This window comes from Sphaerodactylus townsendi, linkage group LG02 (genome assembly GCF_021028975.2).
Source record: "Sphaerodactylus townsendi isolate TG3544 linkage group LG02, MPM_Stown_v2.3, whole genome shotgun sequence".
Lineage (NCBI taxonomy): Eukaryota > Metazoa > Chordata > Lepidosauria > Squamata > Sphaerodactylidae > Sphaerodactylus > Sphaerodactylus townsendi.
In genome coordinates, this window is record NC_059426.1 from 31035240 (window position 1) to 31062804 (window position 27565).

General features: G+C 43.3%; 1 protein-coding gene across 1 annotated transcript in view; it reads left to right on the forward strand.

Moving 5' to 3' along the window:
• The window catches only part of LRP2 (LDL receptor related protein 2), a 224269-nt gene that overhangs the window by 21565 nt on the left and 175139 nt on the right, over window positions 1–27565 (forward strand). The window contains exons 2-3 of the mRNA XM_048484475.1: window positions 19987–20094; window positions 23874–23993. Of these exons, the coding sequence (XP_048340432.1) occupies window positions 19987–20094; window positions 23874–23993 (228 nt within the window). The remainder of the gene's footprint in view (window positions 1–19986; window positions 20095–23873; window positions 23994–27565) is intronic.

Consider the following 27565-nt stretch of genomic DNA (forward strand, 5'->3'; position numbering starts at 1 on the left):
TATATGGAGCCAACCACGGGAGGACCCTGGAACTCCTCCCCACCTGAGACCAAGTGCCCGATCAGAGGAGGGGCTTGGATGCAGCATTAAAACAGGTGCGAAGCCTTTATAGCTGATGCCACCTTGGTAGCCATGCTAATCTTATCCATCTCTGGCGCCATGGCCCCACCTCCTTGGTGGCTTAAAACAAGCTGCAACAGCATGGGTTAAGATCCTGGCACGAGGCTGATGTCCACTCCATGAAACCCTCCTAACAAGCTACTCGCTTCAAAGGACAGGCGCTCTTAGGAGGAAGACCACCAACCCATCCCTGAGTCGAGGACCAAGAGACAACAAAAGAAGGCCCTTCCCAAAATTCCAGCTTACGTTCAAGATGGGAACAGGAGACTGGTCCAGAGCAACTCCGTCATCATCTTCGCTTTATTTCCGCTCGCTGGAAAGTACTACCTGGGAGGAGGAACCACAAGGGACGGCAAAAGAAACTCACTCCTGGGTTCCCCAGAGATTGCCAGAAACAACTCTTTGGTCCCAACAGGGGATGCTGGTTCCTTTAAGTAGAAGGGGAAACTTCAGACCGAGATTTGATAAAAACAACAGACAAGAGGGACCTACCAAATCCTGACTCATCCCCAGTTGGCAGGCGTCTCCTTCTCTTCCAGCAAGCATGGGAACACGAACACACAGATGCCTGGACCAAGGAGACAATATCCCAGGGATATGCAATAGAATTTCTCTCCTTCCCTCCCCCCCGGTTCATTCCTTCCCCCCTCAGCAACCAAAAGGAAAAAGCATCCAGAACCCTGAGGGCCATAGAACATCTTCTGTCCATCAGGGCCATAGAACCGGTCCCCAGAGAAGACACCTACTCAGGTCACTACTCTCATTTCTTTACAGTCCCCAAAAAGAACGGGGACTGGAGGGCGATACTCAACCTCAGAACAGTCAACAAGTTTCTGAAATTACGCAGATTCAAGATGGAATCTCTCCGGACCATCTCGGAAGCCATAAGACCGGGAGACTTCATGACTTGGCTAGATCTAGCAGAGGCTTACCTTCACATTCCGATCAGACCCTCACACAGAAAATTCTTAAGGTTTGCCGTAGGAAACAACCATTACCAATTCAAAGCTCTCCCGTTTGGCCTCGCCTCAGCCCCCCGCGTGTTCTCGAAGACGCTCCTGGCACCTGTAACACTTCTTCGTCATTGGGGGATACACGTACACCCCTATCTCGACGACCTCTTAATTCGGTCCAGGACCAGGACCAAGGCCATACAGGATCTGGAGTTAGTCATCAGCACCCTTCAACTCCATGGATTCCTTATCAACAGGGAAAAGAGCATACTCTCCCCAACTCAACGGATCACTCACCTTGGAGCCATCATCGACTCCAGCAACAACGCCCTCTTCCTCCCGGAGGAAAAGATCTGCAGGATACAGAAGATGGTCGGATCCATCATGCACCCCAAATCTGCGTCCCTCCTGTTCCTAGTAAAACTCCTGGGAATCCTCATTTCAGCCATGGATCTGGTTCAATGGGGAAGATTTCACGCTCGTCCCCTACAACTGCTCCTCCGACCATTCCAACAGGATATCATCCAAAAAAGGGATCGGCCCATTCTACTTCCGCGCCCCCTCAAGAAACAGATGCAATGGTGGCTCCATCGCCAGAACCTGGTCCAAGGCAAACACTTCCTGTTTCCGGATCAAATACAAATCTTCACAGATGCCAGCCTCCAGGGCTGGGGTGCCAGCCTCAATCATCATTATACTCAGGGGAAGTGGGACATCCAATCGTCCAAGTTACCTATCAATGTGTTGGAGGTGAGATCTATCCTCTTGGCCCTCCAATCACTCTAGACCTACGTCTCCGGTCGACACATCCTGGTAAGCACAGACAACATCGCGGCCAAGTCGTATCTAAACAATCAGGGTGGCTCAAGATCGTCGCGCCTACTCAAGGAAGCCTCCAAGATAATGTCATGGGCAGAAATCAACCTCCTGAGCATCAAGGCGGAACACATCAAAGGTTCTCTGAACCTGAATGCAGACTGGCTAAGCCGTCAAACAATCTCCCCAGCAGAATGGTCCCTGAACAGGGAAACCTTCTTGAGCATCACCCGCAGATTCGGCAGACCAAGCATCGACTTGTTCGCCACGGCCCAGAATGCGCAAGTGCCAAACTTCATGTCCAGATTTTACCACCACAAGGCGATGGCGGTGGATGCCTTGTCAAGCCAATGGCCCCCTGTCCTACTATATGCCTTCCCGCCAATCCCCGTCATACCGAAGTTACTCAGGAAGATCATAACAGAGAAGGCACAAGTGATCCTAATAGCACCTGCATGGCCAAGGAGACCTTGGTTCTCCACAATCCAGGAACTGTCAACTGCTCCCCCAGTTCGGATTCCGGTCTTCCCAGAGCTCCTGCATCAGGGTCCCCTCTTTCACCCCAACCCAGACTGGTTAAAATTGACCGTCTGGTTGTTGAACGGCAGAAACTGACCAACAGGGGTTATTCCAGTGAAGTGACCAACACACTCCTGGCCTCCAGAAGACCAGCCACTGTGCGGATATACAACTATACTTGGAAACGCTTCGCCACCTGGGCTAAAGCCAAGGACATTGACCCGGAATTTCCGTCGTTATCCTCCGTCTTAGACTTCCTACAAGAGGGGTTCCAGGCTGGTCTCAGAAGCAACACTCTGAGAAGACAGGTCGCCGCCTTATCTACCGTTTGGCATCCTTTCCAAGGTTTTCCGGCCACGCAACATCCTGACGTAATCCGTTTCCTAAAAGGGGTTCAGCAACCCCCCACTTGCCACCGGTTTCCATCCTGGAGATTACATACAGTCCTTTCAGCCCTCACTAAAACCCCCTTTGAACCTATCCAGACTATCTCTCTTAAATGGCTCAGAATGAAGGCCCTATTCCTAACAGCCATTACGTCAGCAAGGAGAGTCTCAGAAATCCGTGCTCTCTCCATCAATCCCAATCTCTGCACCTTCCACGACGACAAGGTCGTCCTTCGTATGGACCCCACCTTTCGGCCCAAAGTGGCCTCTACCTTCCATCTACAACAGGACATTGTGCTCCCTACATTCTGTCCTCGCCCTTCTCATCCAAAGGAAAAGTCCTGGCACACCTTGGATGCCAGAAGGACGCTCAAAGCATTCCTCATTAGAACTGAACCTATTAGGAAGACACAAACTCTGTTTATTAATATCTCAAATCCAAAAATGGGCCATGCCATGTCCACAGCCTCCATCAGTGCCAATTTGAAGTCATGTATCGTGGAATCATACAAAGCATTAGACATTCCAGTCCCGGTAGGGATAACAGCACATTCCACTAGATCAGCGGCTTCCAATGCAGCCTTTAGGCACAATGCCTCAGTCGAACAGATATGCCGGGCAGCTATCTGGTCAACCCCCTCTACCTTTGTGAAGCACTACAAGCTTCAAGCTTGGGGGGCATCCGACACAGTATTTGGGCATAGGGTACTGGAGCATATCATAGATTCCTAACGACAGCCCACCCTGATAAGGGACACTGCTTTGGGAGGTCCCACCAAGATGGGCTACGACTACAAGAGAACGGTCCATTGGTTCACTTACCGTGAAGAGGCCTTCTCTTGTAGGCGTAGACCATCTTGGCCCTCCCGGTGCGTCGTTAACAAAAATCAAGCTCCAAGACAGACCCAAATCCTATATAGCAACCCCTAGCAGGTTCCTCAGTTCGCCTTGGTTTATCTAGGGCCCCCCTTCCAGGCCCAAACTAGGTTGGTTTATAGCTAAGGCTAGAGTTAATGTTGTTTGTTTGTTAGACGTTATCTCTTTTGTGAGACTTTTGTTCCTTCATACTGTTACTTCAACTGCTCGGCTAATCGGATACTGGATGAAACGAGTTCCAAACCTGGACAGGAAGTGACGGAATTCTTCTTCCTGCCTCCCTGAATGGGGGTGGAAACCACCCACCAAGATGGTCTACGCCTACAAGAGAAGGCCTCTTCACGGTAAGTGAACCAATGGACCGTTTTCTTTGTGTTTCTTGTTTTTTTTCCTGCTTTTTCACTCACCTCTATTCCATCTAGACCAATGGACTGGGTCTTGCACTGTAAAGGCTCACTGGTCTTGATGTATAGCGGTTCCAGCTGGAATCACAGCTCATTCAGTACACAGTGCCGCTTTATCCCAAAACACTTCCACTGAGGAAATATCTGAAATGGCCATATGGCAGTGATGGCGAACCTTTTCGAGACCGAGTGCCCAAATTGCAACCCAAAACCCACTTATTTATCGCAGTGCCAATACAGCAATTTAACCTGAATACTGAGGTTTTAATTTAGAAAAAAACAGTTGGCTCCGAGGCACGCGTTACTCAGGAGTAAGCTTGGTGAAGCAACAGTGCAACACTTCGAATGGGTGAATCACGCCCCTAGGAGGGTTTACTCAGAAGCAAGCCCCATTGCCAGCAACCGAGCTTACTCCCAGGTAAAAGATTGTGCCCAGGCCAGCCTAAATATGTGTCTGTGTGTGGGGCGGTGATTTTCCGCCCCCCTTACATGACAAACTCTTGTGCATGCATGCCCTTAGAAAAGGCTCTGAGTTCCACCTCTGGTACCCGTGCCATAGGTTCGCCACCGCTGCCATATGGTTTTCAGTGTCAACTTTTGTAAAGCATTGTAAAATTGATGCTTACAACTCTTCAGATGCAGGCCTGACAGGTAGTGAGGAAGAGAAAGTTTGCTTTCTGATGGCGGACGTGTATGCTGAGGTTACATTCAAAGTAGCGATATTCATGTTTTTAGCAGCGAAAATCAGAGAACGTTTAACTGATGTTCAAAACATACAAGCTAAGTTGTAATAAAAGTGGTTAGAAAAATTTTTATAATTACAATCAGACCCTGTTATAATTAAATATATGATATTCCGCTTTGGTAACTTAACGTTATAGAACTGTATTGCTTCTGCACTCTAAAGCTTGAAAAAATCCTCACAATGTGTTTTATATTTTTGTAAACTGTGGGGAGTAGGGCTTTGGCTGAAGTATCTGTTTATATGTGTATGGCCTATGGCTAATAAACATTATCTCAAACAGATGCAGTCTTCGGAAGAAAGGTGCTACCACACATTCATACATCTAACTCTCTTTCTACGATGACCCACTCAATTTTTGTTGGGACACTTCTCTGCAACATCTTACAAGATGTCCTCCACTCAGTGGGAGAATGACTACTGGAGACATACCATGAATGATCCTTCTCCACTGAGCAAGGAGGACATTTTGCCTCTCCCAAAGTCATTGTAATTGCATAAGACAACCTTGTTTCCTGTTCTCCTTCCCTTATGCTTCTTCTCCTTCTATAATAATTAACACTAAGTGTTATAAGTTTCACAGTATGTAATCAATGGTCTTTCTCCCGTCCTCACAACAACAATGTGAATTAGATAAGGCTGAGAGTGTGTCACAGGTTACTCTACAAAGTTTCATGGCAGAGTGAGGATTCAAACTTGACTCTCTCCAGTTCTATTCTGAAATTCTAAACACCATGGCTCTCTAATTGCCATATTAGGTTGTAATTTGAGAAGAGACCCAAAGTTGGCATTAGCTGATATTAGAGTCAAGTAAACAAACAGTTCTGACACTATATACATCAACAATGGCAAGATTATTTCATGAAAAAGCAGAAGTATGATTATAGTTGCTTACAAATAAAATAACAAACACTCAATATTTATCAGATAAAAATCATATAGGCAAGAGGTATTTATTCAACATCTGGCAACCTTTTATTGATTGTTGGAATAAGACAAATTGATCACCATATAAGAAATAATGGAGTTTATTTTGTAGATTATGTTGGTATTACAATCTGCAATATGTTAATTTAGGTTTTTCTCTTTTATTGATGATGTTAAATGTGTTGTAGAATATTTTATGAATTACTTTTTTTAAAGAAAAGGTTGAATTGTGTGTGAAATAAAAGTATGAAATACTTTGCTTAAAATTAGAAAAACAGCTACGGATATAACAGACAAAATTACAGATGTTCACAAATTACTTTGCAGCTGTTATAAAAGACCAAAACCCATGACCACAGCATCTTGGTGTCCAAATTCTGGACCTCATATTTTCTAAAACTGTAAAAAAGACCCCCTACCATTTAATATTAATTAATTTGTAGGCAGTTTCTGGAAACATCATGTTTGATATAATTTTGATTGAAATGAACACTAGAGGTTTTGCTACAAGAATCAGATACTATGTGAGACAAAATCTCCCTTCAGCACTGTGGCAAGATGTACATTTGGTTAGGAATTACTGAACATGACAGTTCTTTAAATTTTATGGCCGAATCTGGGGGGCTTGGCAGATTGTCTTGTGGAGGTGGTGCGGGCCTGTGCCAGTGGATTTGCCCTCCCAGGGGCACTTACCCTGGTGGAGGGGCAAACATGCTGGTGGGCAAACACCATGGCCCCCTTGAAAGCCTGGATGCAGTGCTGAGCATTGTGTCAGCTCTCCTGCGCCATCGCCAGCTGCAGCAGCGGTCTGCCAGAGGTGTTGCTGGGGGTGGAGCTGACATTAGTTGGCTTCCACTCTGGCTTTGCAGTCAGATACACCATGCTCTGGGACTTGGACTTATGCTACTCTTTTGGGTCGTGTAACCTTACTGAAAATCCCCTCTACAGCTGCTGGTCTGGGGTGGGGATCGGGGTCAGTTTTTATGCTATTTTTATTGTTTTGTTTTAATTGATGCTTTAATTTTTTTTAACCTGTGTAAGCCACCTAGAGATTTTGGTTTGAGGCGGGATGCAAATATTTATAAATAAATAAAATAAAATAAAATAAGTAAAAGGAAAAAATGGGAAATTTGTCCAAGAAAATAGGTGGGATGGAAATCGCCTTCTTGAGTATGTATGAAAATGAGCATGAAATTAAAAATGTGTAAAATTAACTGTTAATTACAAGTTCAGGCAAACAGAACAGGCTTGACCTGGTGCCTCAGTGATAATAATGATGGCACCTTGGTGGATCTTCCTGTCCTGGAGAGGGAGTGCCACCACTGAGGGTGCCACCACTGAGAAGGCATTTTTAGTATGGCAGCCTACTTGACCTCATCATAATAAGCTGCCCAAAATCAGAGAACATGCATTGTGCGCAAAGTTCCCCAGATTCTTTTCCAGTAGAAGCTTCAATTAAGGGATCTAGAATAATTAACCACAAGCAGAATGTGACAGCCACATAGCAGACTTGTACTAGATCACAATTTCTCAAACTTGTGGGATTTCTGATCTTCCAAACTCACTGCAGCTTGTGAACTCCAGCCGAACATCAGTCAGCTATTCCAGAGGACAGTGTGTGTGCAGATTCTGGTGTATAGTTGTGTGCAGCCTTTTACTGTTACAAGCAAGGATCTGGGGTCTGTAATACACTGGCATTAGAAACAAAAGAGAACAAGATATCTTTTATGCCCCCTCCCCAGTCAAATACAGGGATTTTCATTAAAATAAAGCTGCAAGGTTTCTTTTCTTTCCAAAACTGATTGGAGTAATAGGGCAATGGGAATTCAACTGTTCCTGCAAGGCTAATATGAATGATTGAAGGTCCTTTGTTGGTAGATTTTCAACTCAACCAGATTTTGGGATGGTGGGAGAGAAATGTCCAGTTGCCTGTCCCTCTCAGGAAGCTGTCAATCATGTCCCCTTCAGGTATCCTATGTCCTCCCCGGGAAGAGCTACTCCATAGTGTGAGAACCACTGTGCTAGATGGATCATTGATTTCCTGAATACAAGACATGCTTTATATATTTCTTGACACATGAGAAATCCAGTTACTTGATGGTGTTTGCTTACTACTAAACTCTTAATAGTGCATCTCACCAAATTTTCACAACAGTAGCAGATTACCTTTGTTACAGCCAACTTTATGAGATCTACTAGATCTGTTGACTTAAATGTATGGTGCTCTTTAGCTGCTGCTGAGACTGTTGAGAAATTTTATCCTGTTTGGTGCAGAATATATCCTTTATGTCCAGTTTCTGTTGTTGATGTAACTTGCATGATAAGAGCATAGTTCCTGACCCTACACCTAAATTGCTGTAATATGGCTTCAGGGTTAATAACAGATTTGCAATGCAATTCTAAACATAGTTGGGAGAAAGGCGTAATTGTTTAGGACCACAGTGCAAATGGAGCAATTTAAGCACATATTGTCCCTATTTAATGGGTAACAAGCCATAGGAATGGTCTTGAATGGCTATTGCAGAGGAAATTCCTTCCATAGTCCTTTTTGCAAACCTGTAAGATCTTTCTGTTGTCTTCAGCAGATTGTCTATTATACACTCAGCATTCTTATGCCCCAGTTTTGCAACAGCCCTTCTGAAGGCTCATTTTATGCCATTTTCTCAATTCTGTATGAAGATCTCATAGTATGCAGCATTTATTTAATGATGAGCTGTCAGTAGTCCTAATGTTTATAATATGCAAGGTATTTCATTGGCAGTGAAATAGATTTTATACAATATATACAATATATCTCTTACACTCTCATTGTGATAAGTAATTCTCTCTCTTAAAACATTATAGCTGATCCATTTCCAAACTAAACCCGTATTAGATTTCAAAATGACTATTAAGTAGATCTTTTTGGGGGAAAAAGAGAAAATATTATTTTTAACAGGCTTTTTCATTTGTAGCAATGTTAAAATTGCTAATTGAAAGTAGCTTGTGGGGCTTATGAATTTCTTCAGAGTTGCTGGGAGGCATTTAACTATGTGTTTTGAACATGATGCTCACAGAGAGAATTTATTCTTTCTCTTTGTCCTTTGAAGATCAAACCTTCCCTGCTTAGTTTTAGCAGGTTAGAGTTCCAAATTCAAAAGAATGAATAGCAATAAATCCATTGGCTTTTTATGGCTGTATTAAACTGGGGAACATGATGCAGTATACAGACATAGTACAGTGGAACCTCGGGTTTCATTGCCTTCAGTTTTCATCGGTTTCGGTTTTCATCGATTTTTTCAGTGAAACATTTGTCTCGGTTTTCATTGATTTGCCTCGGTTTTCATCGATCTGCAGTAAGGTACAGGGGTTTGTGGAGAACAATCACCCGGACAAAGCTGTTGCAGGCAGTGTCTGCAACTTGTTTAATGACAATGTCTTGCCCCATTTCAGACAAATCTTAAAGAGGTGTCGGAAACAGACCTCTTTGGACAGCTTTCTGGTGTGACATTGGTCCACTGGCTCTGAAGCTGGTCCTGGTGTTGTTGTTTGTTACTGTTTTCAGCATTAAACACAATGTTTATTTACCAAAAATGTGTTTTTGGTATGTTTTTGGAGATTCTAGAACGGATTAATTGGATTTACATTGATTCCTATGGAAAAGTTTGCCTCGGTTTTCATCGGTTTCGGTTTTCCTCGATTATTTTCGGACGGATTACCAATGAAAACCGAGGTTCCACTGTACTTGTGAATGGTATTTGCTTGTGGACAATAATGGAAGTAGTACTGAATCTTTTAATTCTCTATGGCATTTCCGCACGCGCAGAAAACAGCGCCCTCGGGATGGGAAAAACACCATCCCTGGGGCACTGTTCACACAGCTGGCACTGCTGCATCGCAGCAGCACTGTGCCCGCATCACAGCAGCGCCATGCCTGCCCCCTCAACCAGCACGAAAATGCCGCTTTTGAAACTCGTTCCCCAAGTGAGGTTTTTCAAAAGCGGCGTCTTCCTGCCGGTGCCGTGCGAAGCGCATCAGTGTGAGGGCCCCGCTTTTGGCCCCTCTGGTGTTCCTGTTCACCTACCTCTCCTCCCTGCGCAGCTCTAGACGGCTGGAGAGACATGCCCACACTGTCCTTCAAACCCCGGAGATCGGATGGCAGCGTGGACGAGTCCCTCCAGCCGTCTAGAGCTGCGCAGGGAGGAGACGTAGGTGAATGGGACGACCCATGGGCGGCTCCATGCGGATCCACCTCTGCAGGTTGCAGCAGCCTCAGCGCTGCCTGCATGAGACCATGCGAACGTCTCGTTCGTCCACTGGCATTAATTATGCCGGTGGACAGCCGTTTCTGCCGCCGTGCAGAAACAGCCTATGATTAAGGAAACACACATGCTTTTTCAAATAAGTTTAATCTAGCACATTACATTTCTAATCAGAAGGCAGCTGCAGTAGGTTGAATCTTGTAAGTGCAAGCCTTCTCAGTGAAGCAGAAGAGGGAGAAGTAGACCTGCAAGTAGACCTGCCCCCAGCTTTCTTTTTTCCAGTGGATCTCTTGCTAAGAACACTGATAGAAGAGAGAGGTGTGGCAATTTTGCTTGATTCCTCCTCCTCATTGCAACCCCTTGTCCCACATCATTTTTCCCATGAAGCCTCTGACTCCTAGCATCAGTTTTCAGTGGGGTGGTCACAAGTGGCTACTGAAGGAAGAAAACGGTAGGAAAGATCCATGTCTATCAATGCTCTGAATTTGCAGTTCAAAGAATCCACTCTACATAGTTTGAAGAAGCTGGATCCCAAGTAACTGTTCATAAAGTTACGAGTCTAAGTGACCATTTCTGAGTCATTGTTTGGCACCTGTGCTCTTGAACAGTGAGATATTTTTCACAAATATAACATGGCCTATGTTTCTAAAATGGGTGACATATCATATTGATGATTCTTCAGTCTTTGTCACAAATTTTATTTATTTATTATTCATTTGTTTGCTGCATTTAATATACCACCCACCCCTGAAGGACTCTGGGTGGTGCACAAAGATAAAAACCATGAAAATGTTATTATAATATTTAAAACCAGAATAATTAACATATCATAACAATAACAACCAAACCTAGATGGCAACTCAGAGAAAAGACCTCCTACTCTCCTGGGAGGGGACCAGGTATACCAATAATGTTAACCAGTGAAGATAGTATACAGGGGAAGGCAGGCGATGGCAAATCAGTGGCTAGCCCCCCCCCCAAAAAAGCCTGGTGGAACAACTCCGTTTTACAGGTCCTGTGGAACTGTCCAAGGTCCCGTCCCGCAGGGCCCTGATGGCCGAAGGGAGAGTGTTCCACCAGACAGGGGCCAAGACCATAAGAGCCTTGACCTGCGTAGAAGCCAATTTAATGCCATCCATCCTCAAAAAGAAGTCACCTGTTCATATGGTGGTGTAGGCAACAAGTCTACCTTCCTAAACATAAAGAAATCACTGTGGGTTGATGCACATGTAACTCCAAACAGTTCTTTTGCAATTCTGTTTTCAAAGAGAAGAGCAAGTTTGCTGATTTAGATCTGAGAGTTGGCCTCTGACAGGAGGGAAAGAGGAAGTCTCCTTGAACAAGAAAATGAGAGGGTGGGGGAAGCACATCAGTCCTTGGCTTGGACATGTTGTTGAAAACAATTTTAGCTATCACATTTGAATTGGACCTATAGTCAAATGAGGTTATAGCACTATTGGAAACGCGCCTGTTTCTGGACACATTGTGTGCGTGTATCACAGGGCCATCAAGTCGTAGCCAACGTATGGCAAACTCTTAGGATTCTCAAATCAAGAGGTGGTTTGCCTTTTCCTTCCTCTGCATAGTGAGCCTGATATTCCTTGGAGATCTCCCATCCAGGTGCTAACCAGGGTCAACCCTGCCTGGCTTCTGAGATCAGATGGGATCAGGTTAGCCTGGGAAATCTACATCTGGTCTTAATGAACATAAACCAGTGAATTGCTGCAGTATACTATAGCTGCCCTGAGCCAGGAGGAGGGGCGGGCTATAAATATCCATATTTATTTACTATGAAGGTTTATACTCTACTTTTCTAAGGTGGATTCCGCGTGGGCCAAAAACAGCGGTGTAAAAACAGGGTAAAATGGTGTAAAGGGGTTTACACTGTTTTTACACCGCGGTTTTTGACCCATGCCGAATCCACCTGAAAAACACCCCAGGTGGCTTATAGGAGGAAAATACAAACCCTGATTACATAACATTCGTTATCCCGGAAAGCTCATCTAGAGCTTGGAATATAGTAGTAGGAATCCGCAACAAAGGGAATCCTATAAATTTGTGCAGCTAATATTGACTTTATGATATCCTTGGTGGAGAGTTGTTGTGATTGTATATTAAATTATGTGAGATGTCCTGAACCCATCTTAGTGAGATAGGGTGGCCTAAAATCGTCGTTGTCATCCTCATCCTCATCATCAGAATTACAACATTAGAACAGCTAAAAATTGGTTGGAACATTGTCTAGAGAAAGTAATAGAGAATGTGAAGGTCATTTGTGGGATTTTTGAATCCAAAGGTCATTTGTGGGATTTTTGAATCCAAACGGACAAAGTGTTGACACATAATACGCCAGACATCAGAGTGATCAAGGACAAGAAAGTGACCATTGTTGGCATATCAATACCTGGTAACAGTAGGGTTGTTGAAAAAGAACATAAGAAGGCAACTAAATACCGCGATTTGAAAAGCTAAGATTCAGCAACTGTATCATGAACCAGCTGAGATCATCCCAATGGTAGTCATTACCCTGGCCACCATTCCAAAAACTCCAGGGTAGCACTTAAAACACCTTCAAATTGACAAAATCAACATCGGTCAGCTTCAGAAGGCAGTCCTGCTGGGATCCACACAAATACTACGCCAATACATTACAACTTCCTGGGCCTCTGGGCGAAGCTTGAATTGTAATGAAAGACCAACAACCGGCTAAAGAACTGTCACAGTTAATTAAACACAATTAAATAATAATAATTCAGCATGTAGAATATATGCATTCCACACAAATCCTGATAATGGTTAAAACAAATATTAATTATTTTATCACAAGGCGAAAACACATATAGATGAACTAGTTTAGAAATTTTGCTGCTTCTCTCTTCTTTGCATCAAAACCTAGATCGCCTGCGAGATCAGTGAATTGGCCTTACTGTTGAGGAAAGAAAAGAGGCTTAAAAAAAAAAGTATAGTGCAACCATTTTCTTCTTCTGCATGCCTCCCCTTCTGATAGGGTATTTGTGCTGCTCAGATTTAAAAGTACAGGCAACTGGAAGGAGGATTAATCCATCTAGCACAGTGGTTCTCAACCTTCCTAATGCCGCGACCCTTTAATACAGTTCCTCATGTTGTGGTGACCTCCAACCCTAACATTTATCCATTTTACAGATGGAGAACACTGATGCAGAGAGTCTTAGGCGACTCCTCAGAAAGGGTCGTTCGACCCCCAAAGGGGCCCTGACCCCCAGGTTGAGAACTACTGATCTAGCATATATAACACTCAAGTAATTTTAAATATGATCATCCTGACGTAGATAGTCCAGGCTAGCCCAGTCTTTTCAGATCATAGAAACAAAGTAGTGTCAGTCCCGGTTAGTATTTGGATGGGAAACCACCAAGGAATACCAGGGTTGCTACACAGAAGTAGGCAACGACAAACCATCTCTAGACATCTCTTGTCTTAAAAACGCTGTTAAGTTTTTTAAAAAAATAATTATCATAACAAACCAATACCTTCCATTCCCAGTTCTAGAAGACTTCCTTTTAACGAATATCCTCATTCAAGGATATTGATTGTGTGGACCTTATTTCAGAATATCTATTCTCCCCGCTCCACAGGCACTTCCTGTTCATACGAGTACAACAGATTCGGTCAGCAGAGTTCCTATTTCTTTTTGGAATGTTGGTCTGCTCCCTCTTGAAACCTTCCGTGTTCAAATGGGAGGAAGAATCCTCCAAATAACTACTTGAAAGATAAGGAAAGATCTTGTCACTTGGTTATCTTTTTTGGAGAATATATATGGCACCAGTAAATGATAGATAAAGTCAGTAGCAGTCTGCATGATGGGAAAGGTGTGGGGCCTTAAAGAATTCATTCTGTGCAGAAACAGCCTCGTGATTCAGCAGTAGCATCATTTAAGGGAGACATGGTTGAATAGTTTGTGCTTTCCACATAGAAATCTTCCCTTCCCCTTTGTATTTCCTATAGACTTTCCAGGCCTGCTGTCTACCCACCAGCCTTTCTTTGCTCTGTCTCTTCTCCCCCCTACTTTTAAGTCCAAATTTGTCTCCCACACAGAAATTAAAACCAATGGACAAATCAATCAAAATATCCCACCTCTTGGTTTATTTACTACATTTGTATTCACCTGTTCAAAGAGTTGCATGGTTGCTTCAAAGCAAAGCCAACAACTACCACCAAGCTTACTCCCGAGTAATGCACACCTCAGAACCAACCATTTTTTCGAAACTAAAACCTCAGCATTCAGGTTAAATTGCCGTGTTGGCACTTTGCAATAAAGAAGTGGGTTTTGGGTTGCAGTTTGGGCACTCGGCCTCAAAAAGGTTCGCCATCACTGGTGTATACTTAATTTTTCTTTATATGCACATTGAATAAGTCTTGGGTTATGTTCAATCCGTGTACACCGGAACATGTGATTGAAATTGCACATTTGACTAGGTACTGGTCTTTGGTTTCATTTGTAAAGTGAAAGCTTGTTGGCTCTTATGGATACACATGCATGTATGTGGACAGCGCTTCTATCAGAGCTGTTTTTGCACCTGCATCCAGGATTGCTTCTTTACAGCAGGGGCTCCAGAATGGTTTGCCAGAAGAAGTATAGAGGTCCTCCACCTTGGCCTAATTCCACCAGCAGTGAAAAACTGCCCTTTGTAGGTGGGCCTTTGATGGGTATTAGGCTGATTGGCAGATTTTCTCACATCTGTGAAATTTTTGACTTAATGTCTTTCTGCTAGCTTTGGCAGGCCTTATAAGCCACCTTGAGTCTCCAGTTAGGATGAGAACGGTGGGATGAGTAAACTTTTAACGGAGCACTTTTTAATTGTTTGTGTGAAATGATTTTCTGAGGAAATGCTACCCATGGGACTTGTTTGCCCGAAAGAAATGTTTGGCTTTATCAGCACTTGCCAAAGCAAATCAGAATTCCAGTGAAAATTAGCTCATTAGCATTACCTTTTTTTCAGAAAAGGGCATCTAAAAGTAAATATTTCTTGCATAATGAAGTCATTTATTGTTATTAACCTTCTAGTGGAGTTCGTCTCCCACCCCCCTCCCCAAAATGCTGAGGCAGTTATTCACTAGATCTGTCAAACGTTAGACTTTGCAACTTAAGGCCACAATCCAGTTTTTTGTTACAAGTGCAGTATGACTTCTGTGGATGGTTAAAGCTGGGACACTGGGTTGCATGAGTATAGCTTAGGCAAAATGATGGCTCTTAATTCCATCCCCAGCATGAGGGTAAGCAGATCAAAGCGAACGGGAGGGGGTCGGCCTACAAAGACCCCCAACTACCTTAATTAAAATCCCCAATGGAATGACCTAAGCAAGCAACATTATTGTGAAAATTTTCTCCCTTGTTCTCCTCCCCTCCTTCTCTGCTCAACACGATGGGGAAGAAGTTCACAGCTTGCCAAATTTTGCATACTGAATGTATTGGGCTAAGTGGGCACTCTAGTCAGTCAGCCTTAACAGAATGAAAAACCAAAGCTTAGCGTGGGTGATAGTGTAGACAGGAAATAAAACAGTGTAACAGTGTAGACAGGAAATAAAACAATTGATGAAACTCCTTGCAGTTATTTTGAAAAAGTCATTAAAAAGCCAGATAGCCAAGTTTTAAAAAGTTTTATTTTGCTTCCAGAAAGTTAATTGTACCTAACGTTAGGCAGAGAAAGGATAATCGATAATTGAACTTCTTAATGTTCACTTGGTAAAATATTCTTGTAAAAAGGGCCTTGGTTGTAAAACCATTAGTTGCTTGTTTTCTAGGCCCGCCCGCCCGAATATGGCAACTAGCAGTTTCATCATAAACATTAGCAGGTTTAATACATTCAAGTGCTTACATAACAATTTTATTATGTGAATATTGGAAGGCACGATCATTTCATGGTGTCAGCCTTCTCAAAACTTGTTGCGTAAATTAGGATGTTCCGAGAGCATCATACATTCTCCTAATTTAGATATAAGCATATTTATCCCCTTCTTTTCCAGGTATGTTCGGGGCAACTCTCAAGGTCAATAAAACAGTTCATTAAAACAAATCAAATGACAAACAGCTGGTAATAAACTTATTAAAAAGCAAAACTTACTCCACATGCCAAAATGAGAAGATAATCAAGTAGTCTAATATTAGGACACAGTAATAAAATAACTATTACCAGTGAAGCTAAATCATTGGCTAAAATAATAATTATTTCCTGTCTTCTAAGTGACAACAAATTCCAGGGGAAGACCAGCAAGAGAAAGTCCCTTTCCTTAGTTGCATATCCCCTCCCCCCCTTAGCCATCTTGCTGTGGCACCAGCCAGAGCAATTTGCTGCTCAAGATTGCAATTCGGTCCCTCAATAAATAAAATTCAGAGCAAGGTCTTGGATCGCCTGAGGCTGGCAATCAGCAGGAGACTGGCCATGAGAAGGACACATACTGAAGGAGGAGGGGCCTCTCTAGTGATGTTATGGCCTGTTTCTCTGACAAGTGTTGGCATGGAATTGGGGGGGGGGATAGGTGTTGTTGGTTATGTAGAGGTGATACTCTAGGATTTATTCAAAACTCTGGTTTAACTGTAGTGATTGGCCAAATTTTAGAGTGTCACCCAAATGGTGATATCACTTCTATGTTGTGACAAAAGTAATGTTGCCAGCAAAGATGATCCCTACCTCAGCACGGGCTCATTAAGGAGAAGAGGAGGAGGAGGAGGAGGAGGAGGAGTTTGGATTGATATCCCCCCTTCCTCTCCAAGGAGACTCAAGGGGCTTACAATCTCCTTTCCCTTCCCCCCCCCACAACAAACACCTTGTGAGATGGGTGGGGTTGAGAGAGCTTCGAAGAACTGTGACTAGCCCAAGGTCACCCAGCTGGCATGTGTTGGGGTGCAACAAGCTAATCTGGTTCATCAGATAAGCCTCCACAGCTCAAGTGGCAGACCGGGGAATCAAACCCGGTTCTCCAGATTAGAGTGCACCTGCTCTTAACCACTACACCATGCTGGTGGCAAGGGAGGAGAGCTGCTAGAACCCTAGCAAGATCCCAGCTGAGCTTTATGTCTAAAGATCATGGGATGCCGTCCTCACTCCACAGTATGTGACAACATGTTTGTTGTGGATATGTCTCCTCAAATGGGGGTAAACGTCAGTCACAGATAAAGTAGAGAGAGTGTGTGGGAGGGTTTCGTGTAAAGAGCAACTGAGGAGCCTCACCAAGCTCAGAGCTTATCCTCCCACAGTTTGAACCCAGCTAGGAGAAAAGGCCCTATGAGTGGGGAAGATCGCTTTAGGCAAATGAAAGGTTCTGAGACCTTCACCAACATACTCATTTTGCTCTTTACATTGAGCTTCACTTACCACACATCATATTTGATTTCGGCAGATCCTAATTTATAGAGAGATAAGTCTGCTTCTGTGTTGTCTGTTTTGGCTCACTGTGCAGTTAAGCTTGTCGACGTAAGCAAATATTATGCTACTGGAGGTCTTGTTCACTTTCTTTTTCTTTTTAGTTAATGAACTAATATGGTAGACTTTTTGTTAATGGACACTGCGTTTCTTTGAAGTTGCTGTTCGTCTCTGTGAATAGTTAAATCTTTTAAATCTCTCCTTTGCCGGACAGAATTCAATCAAAGGGTCAGAGATTCCAGCATACATTTGTACATTCCTTCTGGGCATTTTTGAAAGGGAGGTTGTTGTGCTTTTAAAGGTACTTGATAAGAGACTTGCACCACCAACCCCAGACCTGCACCACTAACCACCATCATACATTAGCCTAGAAGGTATTTGGGTGTACATTTTGCTGTACCACTCGGTACCACCATTTATCCCAGAGAAATATCTGACCATTTGCAGGATACATTATAAATCAGAATGTCACTACCAGACAATCAGATTTCAACATTCCTCACGTAAAGCAGGTTTCCTACGGTACATCCCAAAAGAGTATAACACTTAACTGTGTTTATGAGTAGCTATAATGCCTGGTTTTCTGTCAGAACTCAGATAACCTGTTGACTGTTTATTTCATGGTGAGAACTTAACGGCAGTTGCATCTTTGTGAAGGGTCATTCAGTATATTGGAAACGAATATGTTTTTAGCACTGGTTTATTAAGAGAAGAGGTTGTTTTGCTTTGATAGACTACAGGACTAGAAAGAGGTTTTTTTTCCTTTTGTTTGCTTTCTGTGTGCTTTCCATCTATATAGTTTCTAAGGCTATGTCAAACACTACTTGATTGAATGTGTTTATAGGGAACACATACCCAACGGACCAGATTTCTTTCAGTCGTTGTGCTAGATCAAGTAGCTCCTGACAGGTACAACAACATAATTTCCCCAAATTATGTGACACTAGGAGGAATCAAGGTGTTGTTCTCTTTACTATTAATGTAATGTACGAGTATAGTTTTGTGGAAGTAGAACCTTTTGCTATTTTGCTCATGCGTCTCGGTTTCTAACCAGTAGTTTTTAAGAGTATAATATTAAAAGGTAATTGGAAGGCATGCTGGATTTTCTCAAGTGTAAAGGGCTTTAGAGGCACAGGTATATATGTATATCACTTGATCTCTGGTTCCTAGGTTACTGAAGATTTAATTCTCAGCCCAACATGCAAAATGTCTCAACTGAAAACCCTTGTTTATAGTGATTGATCTGTGGATGACTTATCACTTACTGCTCATGCTGGATTATACTTTAGACGTTAGTGTTTTTGTTATGCCTGGTATGTCTGTACAGCAGGCAGAAGGAAATGTTCACAACAGGGATATGGAACAGTGTTGTACTACAATGTGCAGTAGGAAGATTTGTTCTATATAAGTGATGTGAAGAGCCTTTCATTGTCTACATTGAAATACCCATTCTAGAATGCTACCGTGTTTCCCCGAATATAAGATAGTGTCTTATATTAATTTTTGCTCCCAAAGATGCACTATGTCTTATTTTCAGGGGATGTCTTATTTTTCCACTCTACAACTGCATGCTCTGGAGTTCTGTTCGACGGGCATGCTTCCAAACAAAAACTTTGCTACGTTTTACTTTCGAGGGATACCTTATATTTCGCACTTCAGCAAAACCTCGACTACGTCTTATTTTCCGGGGATGTCTTATATTCGGGGAAACAGGGTATGCAGCCTTCTTTTGGGAAGAGCAAAGGCCCAGGAAGGGCTCAGCAGCCATCACAAGAAGGGAAACTTGACTGGCTGATTGTATCTCTTCCACCTGCACATTGCGATTGCATGATAACCCCTTGCAGGGATGGCCAAAGATAGGAGCAAAACATATTTTGTAAATAGTGCACTATGAATGCATGGACTGTTGGTGGAACTTTTCCTTTATCATGGTGTTTTTGTCTTCTTGTTGATGTAATAAATCAGTGATGGCGAACCTTTTCGAGACCAAGTGCCCAAATTGCAATCCAAAACCCACTTATTTATCGCAAAGTGCCAACACGGCAATTTAACCTGAATACTCAGGTTTTAGTTTAGAAAAAATGGTTGGCTCCAAGGCGCACATTACTCAGGAGTAAGCTTGGTGAAGCAACCGTGCAACGCTTCGAATGGGTGAATCACGACCCTAGGAGGGTTTACTCAGAAATAAGCCCCATTACCAGCAACCGAGCTTACTCCCAGGTAAAGGATCATGCCCAGGCTAGCCTAGATGTGTGTGTGTGTGTGTGTGTGTGGGGGGGGTGATTTTCCATCCCACCCCCACATGATGAACTCTGTGCACAGGTGCCCACAGAAAGGGCTCTGAGTGCCACCTCTGGCACCCGTGCCATAGGTTCGCCATCACTGTAATAAATAATATGCGAAAGGATAATCAGTTTGATTTACACTATGCATTAATTCACATTTTTGTGGATACATCATTTTAAGTTGTCAACTGAAAGAAGAATGTGCCCTTTTGTCTGAAAATATGACCTTATTGTTGGGGCTGTGATTATTAATGGCAACATACATGTTCTTCTTCAATATAAAAGCTTTATTATTATTATTATTATTATTATTTTGCAGGGTGTGAAAGTGGGCAGTTTCGTTGTGGGAATGGTCGTTGTATTCCTTCAGATTGGAGATGTGATGGAGCAAGGGACTGTTCAGATGACAGCGATGAAGTTGGCTGTCGTAAGTGGAATCAAATTTTGAGCTTTTCAGGAAATGCAGCATATACATATATCAAGTAAATAGCATGTCAAGGGTCAAGACTGTGTCAAACCAGCTCCACACAAACACAGGATGACCATAGACAAAAGAAACAAAGGCCAGGATACTTCTATTCAGATGCTCCCACCAGTGACCTTGCTATCTACAGGGTTACTCCCAGGCTATAGTCTTCATTGTTACTCATACTTCTATTCAGATGCCCTCAACTATTGACCTGGTTGCCGCCTTTGTTACTCACAGACAAGGTTTCCCCACCCACCCTGGACACTCCAACAGGTATATATACTCCACTTGCTTTCCCAACATCAGATCCTCTGAAGATGCCAGCCACAGATGCAGGCGAAACGTCAGGAGAGAATGCTGCTAGAACACGGCCATACAGCCCGGAAACCACACAGCACCCAAGTGATTCCAGCCGTGAAAGCCTTCGACAATACATTAAATAGCATGTATTGCAGTTAGAGTGTTGGACTAGAATCTAGGACAACCTGTGGCTCTCCAGCATGGCAGCATGGCCAGGGACTAATTGGCCATGCTGGCTGGGGCTGATGGGAATTGTAGTCCATGAACATCTGGCGAGCTGCAGGTTGCAGACCCCTGATCTAGGAGAACCAGGGTTGAATTTCCACTCTGTGGTAGATTCTGTACAGGACTAGTCTACGCATGAAGAGATTTGAGATGGTAAAATTCTGAAGTGGTAGAATGGGCTGTATGATATCAAACTGTGTTAGTTTATGTCACATTTTTAGCAATCCCTCGTATAAAAATTCCTGAGAAATAGAAACTAGGTCAGCAAGGAGAACGATTCTAACTTTGCCCTTTGACTGCAGGGCTGCTTTTCCACATACAGGAAGGAACAAAGTAGGGGAACTTTGCAAATTATAGTTCCTCATCTTCAGTGGTTCAGTCCATTCTACACTTTAACACTTTGCTACTTCACTACGACCCCCTTCTTCTCATGCATAGTTGAAACATGCAGGAGAACGAGATGGCAGAATGGACTGGGACGGACGGGGTTGTGGCTCAGGGGCAGAGTATTCGAAAGGTCCCAGGTTCAATCCCTGGCATCTCCAACTGAAAGGATTGGGCAGGTGGTGATGTGAAAGGCCTCTGCTTCAAATCCTGGAGAGCTGCTGGCAGTCAGAGTAGACAATATAGACTTTGATAAATGAAAAGTCTGGCTCAGTGTCAGGCTGCTTAACACTTTCTTATGGGCTGCATAGCATAAGAAAAGAAGAGTTTGGATTTTAACACCCTCCCCCCTTTCTCTCCAGTAAGGAGACTCAAGGTGACTTACAAACTCATTTCCCTTCCTCTCCCCACAACAGACACCTTTTGAGGTAGGTGGGGATGAAAGAGTTCAGAGAGAACTGTGACTAGCCCAAGGTCACTCGAGCAGGCTTCATGTAGGAGCAGGGAATCAAACCCAGTTCAGCAGATAAGAGTCTGCAGCTCATGTGGTGGAGTGGGGAATCAAACCCAGTTCTGCAGGTTAGAAGCCACCTGCTCTTAACCGCTATGCATGCTGGCTCTCAGAGAGAAAGCTTTTATCCTCTATATTTGTTTGCCTTGCTTACCTGTAGTCTGACTTGTTGTAGTCTATTCTGCCACCTCTTCCTTCTACTGAAGGGGGAGGACGTCTGGATGGGTGTTTCCCAGCTCATTCTCAGGGAGACAGAAAGTAGTTTTTCGTCACTTCCTGGGAACCGGCTGGGCGCCCATCTTGCCTCCTCTTCCCAACCTCATTTGCTTTCATATATAAATCTCGCCTAAACTGACTTTAAAAATGGATTATCAACATTTCTTAGAGGGCAGGTTTATCTGTGGCTGTGATAGCGAAATGGAGCTTTAGTGTTTGAAAGCTTTGTACATCTGAGTACTGTAGGCTGGGGAGAAACATGTCAGGAAGATTCTTGCTTTCACACCATGTAGTAAGTAGATAGGTTTGCAGAAAACTGGCTCAGGAATTTTCTGGTCATTATTGGAAAAAGAAGAGTGTTCTGGATGGACTTTTGCTATTATAGCAGGATTGTTAAAGCAGGAGACATTTTAATCTCAGTGTTGGCATTCTCTAACTACTGGAGAAGATGATGAAGAAGAGGAGTTTGGATTTATATCCTCTCTTTCTCTCCTGTAAGGAAACTCAAAGGGGCTTACAATCTCCTTTCCCTTTCCCCCTCACAATAAACACCCTGTGAGGTAGGTGGGACTGAGAGAGCTCCGAAGAACTGTGACTTGCCCAAGATCACCCAGCTGTGCTGGAGTGTACAAGCTAACCACCAGAAAAGCCACCACAGCTCAAATGGCAGAGTGGGGAATCAAACCTGGTTCCCCAGATTAGAGTGCACCTGCTCTTAACCACTATACCACACTTGTTCTTGTTGCCCATTGTCTTAATAACATTGTGATCTGGTGAGATGAACATTGCTGCTCTTCTATAAATACCTTTGCAAATCCAGAGATACCAAAAACCTGCTGAATGGCTGGGGGCTATAGAGGACCTCATCTGTGTATCTAAACAATGGCTAGGCGGGCTTGGAGATCTATAGCTTCTCTTCAGACAACAGAGATCAACTCGCCTGTAAAAAAAAAAAGATTGCTTTGGAGAATGGACTGTATGGCATACTCCAGTGAGGTTCCTCCCCACTCCCAAGATTTACGGGAATTTTCCAACTCTGAGTTGACATCCTTGATAATGACAAAATAGAAGAAGATTACAATCTTGCTTGGGCAGTGGTTGGCTGTGAAATCTCAGCCATCTATGGCTATAGGTTAGAAATGGACTTGTTCCCTAGTTCACAGACTTGCCTTAGGAGATTTCTTCATCTATACAGCTAATTTCACAGGCAAACTTTTCTGGTTTGCTGTATGCATAATATGGCTGACTTGAAGGAGGTGAAAGGCTACCTATCCAAAGGGCTAGAAATTTGTTGGTAGATTCTAGCTGGTCGGCCAAGGGTCCTATAGAGGAAGGCATTTATTTTGTGGTCACATATCCCTCCTCATTTAGTTTAATTTAGGGTGCTGCGGATGTTAGGTTATAGGGTTGCCAACAGGCCTAGAGAAAAATGTCTATTGCAAGGACAGCAAATGAAAGGTGAATGATGAGACATGCATCACTCCCAGTGAAAAGTGTCTTCCAGCCATGCTAGGATGGCTCATGGCCTGCTGAAACTGTTATCTGGACTACCACTGGGAAGTGTTCCTTATATTTCAGAAGAATTTTTAATACCCAGTTCTATTTATTTTCCTAACATCGAAACAACAACAACAACAACAACAACAACAACAACAACAACTACTACTACTACTACTACTACTACTACTACTAGTAGTAGTAGTAGTAGTAGTAGTAGTAGTAGTAGTAGTAGTAGTAGTAGTAGTAGTAGTAGTAGTAGTAGTAGTAGTTTATTTGCGGTTAACAACCAGTAAAACAACAATTCATAAAAAGCTGAATCCCAGATTATTTACAAATGAAGTGATTAGAAAGTTAAAATAGAAAGTAAAACCTATTTTAACATTCCTCTGTTAGAATTAAGGATCTCCTGTCCACCTGCTCTCCTGTATTTGTTTAGTAAAACACAAAACTGGGCTACATCACTGGAAAGTCTTTGGTCTTTACCCAACAGCAAATGGTTCCATTTCCATTTATTGCCTTTTCCAGCCCATTCAGTCAAAATAGGCCCCAGGATTTCTTCTCTAAGCTTGTCAAATAAAGTAAATCCATTTGTCCTCACTAGCGCATCCCACCTGTGATGGAAATCATTTTCAGTGCCACAATGATGGAGAGTGTATCCCTCAGTCATGGGTATGCGATGATGAAGAAGACTGCGAGGATGGCTCCGATGAACAACAGTGTCGTAAGTTATGAACTGCTATTGATCCTCTCGCCCATGATTTGAACTTTTATTACATGCATGTTGTCATTGAGATTCATTGGTTGAATTCAGACAGCACACCAAATCACAATATGTGCAAGCCATAATACAGAATCCAGACCACTGTTTGAGTTTTTGATGGTGCAGTCCTAAACCGAGTTATTCTTTTGTAAGTCAGCTCACTTCAGTAGATTTAGAAGGGTGTGACTCCATTTAGGATTGCACTGCAAATTATATCAGGAAAACCAAGGTTTATAATGACTTGTATGTTCTTTTTTTCTGTCCTCTTACACCCAGTTGTTTAAATTCATATATTCACTTCTGTTTTTCTAATAAAGCAGCATCTAGAAGCAAAATGATCACCATAATGCTGTTTTCCCCCCCAGTTAAACATATCACCCCAAAATGTGATCTGCTAATTCATGTAGGGTGTTTTCAAATATGAACAAACAGTGGTTTGTGAGGAGAATGCATTTCACCACAGCTCAAGACTTTCTCATTTAGAACTGGTTTAAAATCCTGGTTTGCAAAAGGGAAGCTAACCACAAATTGTTTGAATGGCCAATTTAGATGTTGCAACAAATTTGGTTAGTTCTAACTAGGATGTCTCCAAAGCCTGATGTCTTCCTGATTTATTCTTGTCACAAACTGTGGTTTGTTCACGACAACTGAGTGTGAGCAGAGTTTCTGATTGTGGTTTATGGGCCAGTTTGTCAATTCAGGCATAGGATTTGACAGCCATTAAAGTGTCTTAACCGTGGGTTAGAATGATGTCTGAATTAACTCTCAGTATTTTCCTATCTAGCTCTATGCTGATGGATTTTATGCCAAGTATGTTCTCAAAAAGATAGATCTGTTCTCTGTGTGCTAATCTTGACTGATCTATGATAATTACAAATAAAGATTGATTGATTGAAATATAGATTTTTATTAGGTAAATGAGGTTTACCATGTAGTCATTAATTTCTCAAATCGTTTTGAATGGCTGTAGATGTTTGTTGACCTACATGTCTACATAATAGCGATTTCATTAACATAACCTGGTGACATTTTGTTATTTTGTGCAAACTGTGCTTCCACTTAGATCATTGTTTGCTTGTGGAAACAGACACAAATTTTGTGAAGAAATCTTTGAAATTGTGAAATAAAGAACAAAATTATTATTTTTACAATTTAAAACTCTACATTTTCTCAATTGGGCTTGTCATGAGCCGCTTTACTGGTCATTTGTGGAGGGTAAAAGTTGCTATCTACCAACTTGTCGTGATTAGATGACGCTGTCCAGCTGTGTAGAATGAGAAAGCCTCTCTCCCTTGTAATCTAAGAAGGTATAGGTTTCCTGAGGTAAGTAACTGCTTATATCCAAGCCGAGCTGTGGACTTCGGTTTACTGGTTCCAGGAAAATCCCATCTTTTAACTTCCATTTCCCTTCAGTGAAATAGAAATAACTGCAACTTATCTCACAGAGGTGTAGTGACACAGTGGTGAAGGTGATAAAGAAAAGCTGTTATCCTGGACCTTAGGGTTTGTTCAGGTGATAAATTACCTGCTTTGGAAGGATTTTATTTGTAGACAAAGCTTAACCATTTCCTGACTTTATGCTATTAATAGAATCTGTTAAGCCAAGTTCTGGTCAGTACTCCTAAGAAACCAGTGTTCTTGTTAGGATGTGACTCCATCTGTGAACTGTTGACTAGGGAGAAGACTTTTAATTTTTTGTCTTCTCTCCAGAAGAAAGGAACAAAATCATCCTGGCCTTTGTCCTCATCGCCTTTAGTGGTACAGTTAATAGTTATATATCTACTAAGGAATCAGTAAAGGGCAAAATTCAGTGACATTTCTAAACCAAGTCTGGACAGAGTCATGCTAAAGAACATACTTCAGTTCTACATTTCTGCACATTAACTCTTGGGGTTCAGAAAGGGGCTCCACACTAAAGTCCAGCTGTCGTTTTGCAGTCACTGGCATGAATATACAATTATTGTTTATGACACAGTCACTAGAGTGAAGGGTACACCTTTGGCAGACATTGGCTGAGTCTGCTGCTGTTTGCACAGTGTGTGCAGGGGCCAGCCAGAATCGCTGGGATCATGAAGGCAGGAGGCAGCCCAGTTCACATGGAAATGCTGTGTTTTCTGTGCGAACCTTGCAGCCAAGAATCCCTCACCCCAGAATCAACCCCCTGAGAATCCCCTCACCTGAGAATCCTCCCACCTGCACAGCATGGCGGCTGCCTATTAGAGTATCCCCTCTAAGGGCGGCTGCCTCGGGGTCCACCATAATGGTGGAGGGAAGTGGGTGAGGATTGAACGTTTCCTGCTTGCCATAGTTTGTACAGGCTAGCAGGAAGTGTATTGTCAAAGGCTTTCATGGCCGGATTCAACTGGTTGTGGTGGGTTTTCCGGGCTGTGTGGCCGTGGTCTGGTGGATTTTGTTCCTAACGTTTCGCCTGCATCTGTGACTGGCATCTTCAGAGGTGTATCACAGAGGGAAGTCTGTTACATTGTAGTGTGTAGGAAGTGTTTGCACCCCTGGTTAATAAAGTCGCTAAATTAGCAGTTTTCATTTAACCGAGGTTCTGGCCACCAAAACAGGTTAGCAGTGTTTTGGGGGTGAGTTCTGTGGGGACTCTCCCCCCCTCCAATGCTTTTAAAAAGGGCCTCAACTTTGGCCCGTGCAGAATCACCCATAGAAAGTACTCCAGTGTTAGTTTTCTCAGGTGTTGGTCTCACAACTGACAGGACTGTGATAGCCATTTAGAAATATGTAGAGAAAGGAGAAGATTACAAGGGTGGAGGTGGCAATGATACCTTTTCTTTAAAAATGTTCCTGTTTCTGAAATCAGTTAACATAGAGGAATGTGGTGTCTTTCTCATTGGCCGTTTCCGCACGGCCACGCTGGGGGGTGCGTCGGCGTATACAACGCCGACACCCCCCCGGGACCGTTCGCACGGTAAAAGCAGGGAAGATGGCGCAGCGTTATGCCGTCGCCTGATCGATGTACCTTCCCTGCGACCTTCCGGTGCGTTGCCCAGGCGTAAAGCGCCCAGCAGCTCTGGAGTCGCCAGGAGGCGGCGAGGCGTGTCCCCGAGCCGGGCAACTTATGCGCCCGGAGCGTTGCAGGGAAGGTAACGTCGATATCGAGAAGAAATGGTGCCTTCCAGCTGCTGCCGTTCGCACGGCTGTTCGCACGGCAGCGGCTGGAAGCCACTGTTTTCCAAAAACCTAGCTCGGGAAGCGAAGTGGGAAAATGGCGGTTTCGCACCGCTGTGGGGGAGCAAGGGTGGCGCTGCTGTGATGCAACTGCGCCCCCCCAAGCGAACAGCTCCCTAGGGACAGTGTTTTTGCCGTCCCTAGGGCGCTGTAAATGGCCCATGCGAAAAGGGCCATTGTCTGCTCTACTGATGACTGCATTTTTTGTTGTCTTGCTGACAAAAGCAGTCCAGAGGCAGTTGTTAGGCAAAATGTACATTTCTGTACATCATCTGAGAATAATAGTTCCATCTTAATACACTAATCAATATGTAGCAAAATGCAGAAGGACCCACTTTGCT